The sequence below is a fragment of the Etheostoma cragini genome, chromosome 6, assembly GCF_013103735.1.
Source record: "Etheostoma cragini isolate CJK2018 chromosome 6, CSU_Ecrag_1.0, whole genome shotgun sequence".
In the NCBI taxonomy this organism is placed as follows: Eukaryota; Metazoa; Chordata; class Actinopteri; order Perciformes; family Percidae; genus Etheostoma; species Etheostoma cragini.
The window spans coordinates 3,363,531-3,375,817 of record NC_048412.1 but is presented as its reverse complement, the minus strand read 5'-3'; the positions used below and the strand labels follow the sequence as shown (position 1 = coordinate 3,375,817).

Here is a 12,287-nt window from a genome sequence, read left to right as displayed (position 1 = left end):
CCCCCCCCCCCCCCTTCCTACCTTAGAGTAATCCTTTTAAAAACACACAGAGCATTAGGGCATACCCTTATTGATATTGGTAGCAGCAAGCTTTCTACTAACAGTTAACATCTTAATTATCTAAACAAAAAAATGTACTGTACAGCTACTGCTAAGAGAATATAAGAAGAACCTGGCTTTGACTTGTTTACACCAGATTAAAGTGCTAGAAGCAACCCCCCAATCCACACTTTATATATATATATATATATATATATATATATATATATATATATCTCATTATGTATTTATATATATATATATATTGGAACAAATCTACTATTTGAACATTAATTTACAGGGTAATATACATTATATTGTAACAGCTGAAATATCAGCACAAATATATCACTGTCACACTTAACAGCAAAATATATATGATTATATAGATTCATATATAATCATATATACCAATATATAATTGTCATATATGCATGTAAAACAGTTAAACCACGTCTCAAGGCTTTCCAAATGATACCCAGAAAAGCAATCGTGTATCAAGACGTAAAAGCTTTACAAGTTCCTATCTTGAAAGAGTGACAGGCGGGGGCGAAAGTGCCACCGCCTGCGGGTTATTTGAGGTCACAGGACAGTTATTTTGCATATTCCACAAATCTATTGCAACACGTTACTGTCTACGAACAGTACAGCCGGCGTCCTGTGAGAGGAGCCGGTGTTAGCTGGACTCACACGTACACCCACTGAACAGAACATTACGACGACGGGTGATCTGGTTACTAGCTATGTGCTTTCAGATGCTGTGCTATGACAGTGAACAACAGGAGGACTACAATACACAATACTCTATAGTTTTAGCCTCAGAAGACAACCAAAAACTGTACTGTAAAAAGACTAACCAGCCCTCCCCCCCCCCCCCCCCATATTCTATACCCTCTCTGTGTTAAGAGTCATCGTATCCTGCTGCTGCTTGAGTTTTCGTGGATTGCGTGTTTTTAACCACAAATCACAACTTAAATGTGACACTCAACCATCACCAAGAGTAATGGAATGTGTTCAGCTTCCGTCTCGTTTCTTTCCCTGTAACTGGGTCTCTCTCCGTCAAGGCTGACAGCACAGTGAGTAACATCCTACCGCATGAACAAAGTTCTTGGGGGGGGTCTTAGAGGGTGCGGGGGACCCCTTGAGGTTCTGTAAAGTTCAGATATACAGTCTGGACTAGTTGGGGCAGTGCTCTCTTCTCGCAGCAGTCCCAAACCTCGTCAGCTTCACTCAGGGGAGAGAAGTTCAGATAGGCCTCGTGGTTCTATTCCCTCTTTTCATACATTTCTGATACGACCTCATCTATTCACCAGCATTTTTTTTTTTTCAGCCCCCCCCCCCCCCCACACACACTCTGCAAAGACGCTGCACAGGGCTGTAACAAGATACACACAAAGGTAATTTTTCACAAAGAAAAAAAGCTCCGTAATAACTGCAGTAGTAACGCACAACAAGCATCCGATAGCTGGCTTCCGGCCCGGGGAGCCCTGGTGATGTGCAGTTAGGTTTGGGGCAATGCCATTGTTCTAAAGGAGGAGGACCCCTCAGTTTGCCCTTTGCAAGGACTTGTTTTTTTCCCCTGTGGTGGACTGTTTTGTTATTCAAAAGCCCAGATCTCTATGTCCTGAACATAGAAATCCTCCTTTTTGGAGAGCATGGGGTTCCCAAATGTTTTACAGGAGTGACTCCTGCCGTGGTAGAGGTCTCCGTCCAGCCACAGGCCGAACTCCCCGCTGAAGGGAAACAGAACAAAGCATCTTAGGCAGGGGGCCACTAACGTTTTGGAGAAACAGTTTTAGGCAATCAACGTCACTTATCTTGATTTTGGCGGCCTAGCTTTGAACTCTATTGTATCATTGGATTCAATTCAAACAGATGTTGCTAGAACTGATTTCTGTCACTGTATGCATCAAAAGCAGATCGGGCTCACCTTCCTCCACCGAAAGCTAAGGAGTCCATGTCTCCTTTGATGAAGAACATGTTGTCACCTGTCCATTTGTACACCTGTTGCAGACAAAGTAGAGCACATGCTAGATTATCTTACATGGCACGTTAAACGTTGACTTAAAGTCATAATATGTAGCGAGTATCACAGTTAAACACAACTAAGTTGGTCCCTACTCGTCAGCCAGAGAGAGAGAGAGAGAGAGAGAGAGAGAGAGAGAGAGAGAGAGAGAGAGAGAGAGAGAGAGAGAGAGACAGAGAGAGCACATATACAGACGTCAGAACCCAGTTCTTTACCAAAATTAAATGTAAACTCCCAGATTCTACTTGGAGAAAACAGAGTGAGAGCGAGACATCACGTAACATCTGGAGTTCACCTCCCCACAGTCTACTCTGCCTTCTCATCCAGTCCTCTACTTCATGGGATTTTCACATTTTTGTTTGTTTGCTTCTGTCTTTGTTTTCTTTGTTAGAATCAACACTAGATAAAATAAGAAATAAGAGAATACAGACACCACCACACACTTCTACTGGGTCACAAGGGATGACTGAGAGGGATTACTTTTGTGTTATGTACATAGTCTTTGAGTCCTACAAATTGTACATTTGATCTAATACTGTGTCCAGAATTCTTTATCCTAATGAGAACCGAACACACGCATGTTTACCTCAAAGGAAGGGTCCAGAAGAAACCTCTAATAATTCATACTTTCCACGTCTGTGTATTTGCGAGGGTATGTAGCGTGCTCCGTCCCATTGATGGGGAGATTAGAGCCACTGAGTGTAGAATTGTAATAAAAGTGTATCATTTTTCAAATGACCCTTGTGGTGTAAGTTATTGTAGAAAATTAGACCACCCTGGTGAAAACTGGTGCCGTTAATAGGTTGGTTTCTGCCCATTCATCTCAGTATCCTTGGTTTGAATCCATTAAAAGGAGAATTACGGTCGTTTTCAAGCAAGCCTGCTGGGTGGTAACTCTAGCAGGAGAATAACACGGTGTTAGTTTTTCTCTCTGACAGACCTCCACAATGAAAAACAGACCTATGTGTTGAAATCAACCGGAAACCTCCTTTAAGTGTAAAGGATTTCAACAAGAAAGCATGATCAAGGACGCAAGTTACAGAACACTAAATGCCACTGAGTTGTGAGTCTTTAAGGACTTCTCGTAGAACACTTTGCTTTTATGGAGACTGTGTTTGAGTGTCACATGCACTGAGAACAGCATATTCTCAGTATGCTAAATGGTGTATCGCACTGACCTCAAGTCTGTTTTCTTTTGCCATCTTATGTAAAGAAGATTATACAGTTTGGTAAAGTCTGTAATAAGTAAACACACTTTGCTTAACCCCTTCTCCAACTTGTTTTCACTTCCACACACCAGCACTGTGTTGGAAGTGTTTGTGTTCAGATGCAGCCTCTACGGATTGAAGTGTTTTAGCTACTGTTTAAAAAAAGCCCAATGAGTAGGATTTTCCAAAAAGAAAACAATGTATAGACTTATACAAAAATAATCCCTTCTCACTCATCACTTTTATGACCCACTAGAAGTGTGTGGCAGGTCCGTTTTAACAGAGACCATGCCCTCTGCCTTGATAGTCCCTTTTCATTTTGTTGTGTTCAGGATGTTTCTGGGCGTCAACCTCTATTAAATCATAGCGACCAGGTGTGAGATCGGAAGCAAGCATCCAAGAGGAAGCTACGGCGGACACAGCACCAAAAGAAACTAAAGAATATTTTTTAGAAAATAAAGCGAGGTGAAATGTTAAGCAAACAAAGCTCGTTTCAGAAGGTGTGAATCTGGTCTAAACACTGATTGAAAACATGCTAAACGTCTGTAGAGCTAAGAGGAACTGAACAGTCCGATAATGATTCTCTGCAGACTCACTACAAACGAGTCCTTTCCTGTTCCAGTTATTTGATCCATTGTTTATTTATATATATATATTGATACATTTTGTGCAGCTTTGAAAAATATCAGCCACAAATACATCAGTTCTGCTGCATGCCCTTTTATCATAAAGTAAACTGTATATGAACAAAACGGCACATTCTTTTAAAATAAATATGATTTTATTTTAAAATAAATGTAGCATATGTTTAACCCAACAGCTTCAAACTGAGGAAGGCAGTGTACCTGAAATTCTGGATTGAAGGTGAAGAGGAAGGTCTCTCCTGTGCCATAAAAGCCATCGCTGACTTTAAAGGGCTCCGATGCCAACGCACCAAACACCTGGAGCAACAAAACAACAACAACCTACTGCTGAACACTCACGTACAACTCGCTTTATGATGAATCCCGCACAAGTTTAGGAGCTGATAGAACAACATATCAGTGGAACTGCAACCTGTACGATTTCATGTGGCAAAAAATGATTTATAATGATTTTTATAAATTACATAACAGTGTACTACCGTCTGTTGCATTTGCAGCTTACCTGGCCATCGCTGTCCTTTATAACCATGAGCACTGGGGTGTCCTGGCCCTGCATGGCTCTGTACAGCGACTTAATGCTCATGCCATGCTTCGATGTGCCAAAAGCCAGCGTCCATGGGTACCCAATGGTCCGTGGTGGGAGGTTCTTGGCAAGCTGTGGGGGGGAGGGAGGTGGGGATGGAGGAAATAATAAAGAAAAAGGAAGAATGAAGGAGAATTAAGGCAAAGGCCACAGCGACCAATGCTCAATTACATCTGCGGTGACCTTTTAACACCATCTGGTGTTTAAAGAAGGGAAACAGGGCTCCAAACACAGGGCCGCCTCAGGAGAAAGAGAGTCAGGGATTAGCAGTAGCTGTGGTGCATGGGGAGATAAAGACGCTGGAGAAGGAGTGCATTAAGTGTATGCTTCATTTTAATGGACAGATAAAAACAGACGCTGATTAAAATTTGGAATTAAAGTGTCAGCCTTTTTTTTTTACACTATGCTGCACTATTCCCTCTGTATGAAACAGGGGCCTTTAAACGTGCTGTTTGCACTCCAATTAATCATCATCCCTTTTGCTATTTTTCTCCTTGGTTCAGCACATCCTCCAGTGAAGCAGTATTGGAACCAGAAGGGTGGAAATGAAGCCGTGAGGAGATGAGCTTTGACTTGGCTCCAGTCTGGGTTTGGGGGGCAGACCCCGTCACCACATTTAAGAGTAAGCTTAAAACTCTCCTCTTTGATAAAGTTTATAGTGAGGGAGTGAGGAGCTGCAGCGGTTACCTAGACCGGCAGGAGAGGGTGTATAGCTACAGACACAGCACCCCTTAATTCTCTGCTTCTCTTCATAGTCGTCCGGATTAATCTACCACCCCTTAAAGAACTCAGCTTCAGGCTCAAGGCTCAGGTTTGCCTTGCACCAGCTCTTAATTATGCTGTTATAGTTTCAGAATGCTGGGGGACTTCCTTCAACCCACTGAGCCCCTCTCTCTTTCCCTCTGTGTGCATCCTTCTCCCAGAAAACCTTGTTACTAACTTTACTCTGGGGAGCTTATTCCCCAGAGTCCCTATGCATTTTTTCGCCCAAAGGTTTTCCTTGGATTAGGGTGGCTCCTAGTCTTGGTTGCAGCTGTTGCCGTGGCCCTGGTCCGCTACACCCTACTGCGCTCTACAGTCTCCTGCAGTGCCCTGCTACGCCATGGACTACTGCAACTACTATTACTTGTCATAGTTCCATTATCTTTATTTGTGAGACCGCCTACCAAGAGTCCGGGTCTGTCCGAGGTTTCTTCTTAAAAGGAAGCTTTCCTCACCACCAAAGGTTTTTTTCCCTAATGTGAAGTTAAATGCATTAAATGCTTGCTCTTTGAGGAATTACTGGAACTGTTGGGTGTATGTAAATTATAGAGTGTGGTCTGGACCTACTCTATCTGTAAAGTGTCTGAAGATAACTCATTATGAATTTATACTCTGAATTAAAATGAAATAAAATCGAATTGGCTCCTCTCGGGGCTGCTACAAACCGCCCTGAGTTACATCCGCTGAGTGATTAAAGGAAGCCGCACATTGGCAGTCTATTGGTCAATATGTCAACCGGGACTCATTGGGAGACGTGCAAGTGTGTCTGTGTGTGCAAACTTACCCACAATGCCTATGAGGCATACAACACAACTCAAACATAAATTGTTAATGTATTTCATGTGTTTCTCACATGTAGCATCTTTCCCTTTGAGTATTCAGTAAGTGAGAGTGTATGCAGGTGTTATCTTTAAATAAATTACAATTTATTTTACATTAGTGAGCAAAAAATAAATTAAAGGATCCTTTACATGTTGTCTGCGGTAATTCATAGTCATACATACATTATAAGTTGCCACCTCTAACTCCGACACAGAAAAACCTACGGACCATAGCTCATTGGTCTCTGTCTGCTGTAAGCAGTAGTCAGGTCACCTACGTGCTTTTTTGGTTGTTTTACAAATTTGAAAGTGAAATGCCCAGCAAGTCCTCTGGATTTGCATGTTAGCATTCACACCCAGCACATGCCTGCCCGCCCACACAATGTATGTATGTATGTATATATATATATATATATATAGAGATAGATAGATAGATAGATATGAATATGAAAAGACCAAATGTAATACATTAGTCTCATTAGTATCTTTCAATACTTTCTATTTTGCTTATCTTCCAAGCCCATTGTTTCATACTAAAAAAATACAACATTTTCCTCTTTTAAGGACCATGTTACCCTGAGCAACAGTGTGGCTCACTGACATGTTTTTAATAGTTTTTAGACAACAACGGAGCTCTATGGCACATAAGAAAAACAACTACATCAGGCTTTGCATATGGACAATTGTTAGTAGGATCATATCATTTCATGTTATCTTGTCATGGCAGGGTTGCGTAAGAACAGGTTTGTACTAAAGTCTGTACCTTCTCTATCTGGTCGGCCTCCAGGAGATCACTGGATTCTCTGAGGTTGGGTTTGAACGTTTCTGGCTCAAGCTCCGTCTTGATGGATGTGCCATGCTTGGAGTTCACCTCTTCCTTGGTGGTGATCTAAATGTACAGATGAATGTCAGGTATGCATACAAGGAGTAGTTTGCTCTCAGGTTATAGCTGTTCGCCATAAACCTACAATTCTGTTTTGCATCATATCAGGCTACTCATACAAAGTGCAGCTTTCTAGAGCAGTAACCACAAACATGTTGGACAGGCTCAGATTATGTTTGCACTGAGTGAGATGTGGCATCTGAAGCAGAAAAGGTTTAACTAAACAGCTTTATGATCAAGTCTGGGATGACATGAAGAAGCTAGACTTTAACCATAGCCTACCTTGAGAAACAAAAGCTCCCGTTATAAATCTGAGAAGTGTTCCTGCCAAAATTATAAAAGCAGCGTTTGCTGGCAACACACTGATAATTTCACAATTTGATGATGACAGCTGAATATCTTCCTGCCACTCTCCAATGCCAGATGACTAGGATTGGTTTGGCAGAACTAGGAGAGCGGGCAGAGACACTGTCTGGGAGAGGACAATGCAACGTGAATAGGAAATCCAACCAATGAATAATTTGCACTCGGCGGTTTAACATTTTCTCTGACCAACAGACTGCTCAGGTTATTTATCTTTCTCGATAACAGAGGCTGATTGTGTAGCACTTCACCACTGGTGGCTGGGATGCTCTCATGTTTCAGTCCTCATTCATAAGGGCCTACCTGCACTGTCACATCCTTCCCACTGTCAAGGGAGTCTTACTTCCACCCCCTCACAAATACACTGTCTCTTTCTTTACCCTTCAAAATTCTACACATCCAGCTCATCAAAGCAAACATTCTATTTAAGAAAAAGTGGGACTTTCCTACAGGAAAAAACATTTCTGTGTGGCCTATAGAAAAACTACATATAGCGTTAACTATTTTACAGCCAGACTGATCTAGTGGGTTGCAGCACTAAAAAACACCATGACAACGAGTCTAAGACGGAAAGCCTGACACATGGAGATAAGGCTGCTGTCACATGAAAACCTCATCACACACTTTCTGTATGAATTGATAAACATATTTCTTTTTAACACTTGATAAGTCATTCTCAATTGATCTACATCAAGTTTTGAATATGTTTTTGGGAGCCCAAATACTCATGAAACCTACTCAACCCATAACTTTTATGTGTACAGCAATACAAGCTGCACAATTAATTTGACTGGTATTGATTGCATTATGATTCACAATATTGGAGGAATGAGCATTTTTGTATCATTCTCTTTTTCTGTGCCAAATAAAAATGTTTTCTTTAAGGCTGTTTTGCGCTTCTGTGTCAACTCCATGGCGTAGCTACGCCGTTGCTCCTACGCCATCGTGACCCTTTCGGAGTTCTGCATTGGGGTTGCTTTCACTGCCATAAAGCTAGCGAGTGTTGTTACACATTTTTGGAGGTGCACGTCAAGTTACGGCGGAGGGCTCGGAGATAAAGTGGTCTGCGGGGGTACGCCACCGATTCGACACAGAAACATAAAACAGCCTTTAGTCCGTAGGATACGATTTGTAGGCTGGGACGTCTCTGCAGCACCGCAATATTTTATTCAGAATGATTTACCACATATTTTAATTTTGACAAATATTGTGCCCTCCCCTGCAATTTCGATATTGCAGTAGTCCATGTTGAGATGTTGATAAAATTGCTTTTAATTGTGCAGCCCTAATAGCAATAGGTACATGTGTTTTTGAGGTTAGAATGCAACATCCGCAGCAGCTAAAGCCTGCGAGAGCCAATGGGAGACCATCTCGGTGCAGGCAGCAGCAGGGCTGGGCAAAGCAGAGAGAGGGGGCAGACAGGGCTGTTCAGGGCACCTGGAGTCGTTTGCAGAGCGAGCGCAGATCTTCACTGTTTAGCGCATCAATCCTACGATGGTACTCCGTCAGAGACACTACCTGGTAGTACAAAGACAGGAACAGGTGGAACATAAAACTCTACCAGATCCATCGCTGGCCAGGGAAAAGTAAATGGTGAGTTTTAAAAGGTATTAAGTGCACGAAGTAGTGCAATTTCAGCAAACTTTAACACTTGAACAGAGTTTACTTTGGGGAAAAAGAGGAGTGGATGGGGCATTTCAGAGCACTGTCATTTTGCATGTTTGTGTAATATGTTTAATAACGCAACCATTAGATATACTTAAAGTTAGCATAAGGAGAATGGAAACAACACAAGCAGAAAGTAATCTTTAGACCTATCAAGCTTTCTTCTAGCCAAACCAAAAATAAAACCAATTGTTGGGAACAAGACTGTTAAGAAATCCACAAGATTTTGATGCTGGAACACGCAACAGAACATAACTGAGGATTGACTTGCCAAGTCCATGGATATTAACCCACTCTCTGTTCGTCAGAAACAACAATCCACACAGCCCAGACAGACCAACACAATGACCTATATTTCAACACAGTTAGACCCCACGGCCCACGCTGGAAACTCCACTGAGAGTGGCTGCCTCTGTTTTGCCACTGAATGAAAAGTTGCGTTCAACAGCCCACTGTGTCTCGGCACAGGAAAGATATTTACCGCCTTATGCACAAGACCAATAAACTCAGGCACAGTCATATTAACTAGTCTAGGTCTACATTTAAATAAATATTAAACTGTCTGCGCACAGATGTCCTAGGCTGTCTTTCTTTACTCAATTTACAACTGAGATAGTCTTTCACTTACCTTGTTGCCTTTGGTGTAAATAACTTTTTGGGGTAACAAGCTGCCTATTTACAGCACTCAATAATGTAGCAGAGAGAGTAAACTACAGCCCTAATAAAAAATGCATCTGTGCCCCACTTCACCTCCAGATAAAGGCACTTTGGTGCATTTGTCCCCTGAAAGAGGGTAGGCTAGCAGCATGCTAGGCTGCTACACACTTTTCAATGTTAATCAAATGCCTTTTATCTGAAGACATCAATGTCATGACAAAGCAAGCATCTGGAGGTGAATAAAAATACTGTATCATACAGCCCAAGTGGAAAATTAACACTCACTTAGCTAGCGAGATATAAACTTAACATGATACCTGGTAACTCTGAAAAAGGTATAGTAATGTGAGATTAAAGAAAGCAACTCCATCTTTTAACTGGGACCTAGCGCTGGAAACTTTCAGACAGCGTTCTCCACAGCCTCGGAAAGCTCGCTCACACACACACACACACACACACACACACACACACACACACACACACACACACACACACACAAAGCACACACAAAGCACACACACACACACACACACACAAAGCACACACAAAGCACACACAAAGCACACACAAAGCACACATCGTTTTACAGCGTCGGTACCTAGAGGGCAGACAACAGATGAGAGAACTTCCCTGACTGCCAAATATCATATCATCACGCTAGATGGTGACCACTTTGTGTAACATCAGTCACTGACCCAGACCTGACCGGCTAAAGGACTAGCGGGCTAGTTAGCTTCGCAGGAGCGCTAGCATGGCATGCTAACAACAACAGCAAGAGAACAAAACGTTTTAACAACTGAGGAGAATGAAAACAACTAGCCACATGGAACATACACAAGTATACTTAGGGGTCAGCCGTTTCTCTTGGTCTTTCACCCTCCTAGAAAACATGTCTTGCTTTCTGGGCGAGGTTGAAGCTGGAAAGTCACATTACAGATCCTTTAAGTTTCCCCGTTTACAGCCCCGAGACAAGTAGACGGGCTTAGTGTGACGCCGCAGCCTGCTTGACTAAAATAGAAACATTTTTCCCCCAATAGGGTTTCTACGCTGAGTGATTTGTGTGACATCGCTAAAATCCAATAATATTACAGGACAGGAGATGAACTGACTCCCCATTGGTTAAAAAAAAGAGTTCTTGTCCCATAACAGACAGGATTTAAAGATACAGTAACAGCACCAGCCCACGAGGTCTGTCAGTCAGTCTAACATTTTGAAAGACAAGGCCTATATCTGGTTTAAGTTAAATTTAAAATAAATAAAGAATTAATACAAAACTTGAATTAGCTTTTGAAGTACATATTATCAGCCGTTTTGTTAAACAAAATACATAAGTTTGAAAAAAAGCTATGTAGGTAAAACACATCTATTTTGTTCCTTAAAGCTCTATGAAAGAACAGTGTTCCTTAAAATTCAGGTATGATGACCTGAGTAGAACACAATATCAACAGGGTGCTATTTACTTATTCAAATGTAACAGATCATGTAGGGACAATTAGTCCACTTTGTTTCCTACATCATTCATTTACATTGGAATTTAAATCCAGGCCGCTGCTTCCATTGTATCAATTTCTTCATACAATGAATGCATCCTTTTCATTATCCACAGGCTCGCAAACATCTCATTTGACCAAAACCCATCCGCAGTGTGGTGCTGCAACATGTAATAGGAAGCTGAAAATCTGCAGGTCATCCTTGTCTATGCTTCTGACTCTTAATTCCACTTTCTGTAAATGTGCAGTGAAGACACCGTGAGACGTTAGTTTCACGAGAAAGGAAGACGGACTGAACCCACATCAGTGCCACATGAGTTTGGGTGATTTCATAGCCAAAAAGAACAGTACACACACGCTGCATATGTTGAGCAACTCGTAAGGGTGTTAGCCGTTTGCCATTCAGCAAAACAAGTTGCCAAATGCTGACCAACACTAGTGACAGTCACACCACTTGATGAAACTACAATACACTAACTGAGAAGAGTACAATTACACAAACATGCAAAACACTTTGGTTGGAAGTTCAAAGAAGCATATTTCCAAGCAAAGCTAGTGTTCACACAACTTACACGTGATAGAAATTTCACACACAATATAGTTACTATCAACTCAAGAAATATGCAGTGTCACATAGAAGTGCAATATACAGAAGCAGAATACAAAACTAAGGCTTGATGACTACACAATACTGATGGATTAAAAACCAACATCAGCACAGTATGCACTATACATTATGTAATGGAGGCTAATCATTACAGTCATATAACATGTAACTTAACAAACTTAAAAACACATTTAAATAACCACAATACACCACATATGATTCTGGTTTCACAGGTTATGGATTAAACCATAGTGGGGAACTATACTTAATCCATGTCTGTGAGGCCTTAGACAACACAACAGGTGCTTGTAAGCAAGGCGAGGAAACAGTTTTAGCTGTGTAGACCTTACCTCCCATTCCTTGACATTGAGGTCAGTGATGGGCTCGTCGTCAGCTGTTTCTGACACCTCATTCTTCTTGACAACCACAAACCCAGGCTCTTGTCCCATCCCCCTGACCCCCTCACCGTACATGTCCGGGCTCCACTGCATAAAGAACACGTACAGATGCTCTGACCTGGGGGGGGGGGGGGGGGGGGG

At 41.9% G+C, this 12,287-nt stretch overlaps 1 protein-coding gene across 7 annotated transcripts in view; it reads right to left on the bottom strand.

The window, feature by feature from the left end:
• Positions 1–1,608: 1,608 nt before the first annotated feature.
• oxr1a (oxidation resistance 1a) overlaps positions 1,609–12,287 on the bottom strand; it is a 189,276-nt gene continuing 178,597 nt past the window's right edge. For 4 of the 7 annotated variants that reach the window (XM_034874031.1, XM_034874030.1, XM_034874033.1 and 1 more), the window contains 7 exons: positions 12,099–12,264; positions 8,767–8,847; positions 6,847–6,972; positions 4,420–4,572; positions 4,119–4,214; positions 1,970–2,043; positions 1,609–1,772 (listed from right to left, as the gene is read on the bottom strand). In XM_034874031.1, the coding sequence (XP_034729922.1) occupies positions 1,637–1,772; positions 1,970–2,043; positions 4,119–4,214; positions 4,420–4,572; positions 6,847–6,972; positions 8,767–8,847; positions 12,099–12,264 (832 nt within the window). In that variant the 3' untranslated portion in view covers positions 1,609–1,636. Of the gene's footprint in view, positions 1,773–1,969; positions 2,044–4,118; positions 4,215–4,419; positions 4,573–6,846; positions 6,973–8,766; positions 8,848–10,485; positions 10,878–12,098; positions 12,265–12,287 lie in introns of those variants that run through there. The other 3 variants (XM_034874035.1, XM_034874032.1, XM_034874034.1) reach the window with 2 other exon arrangements.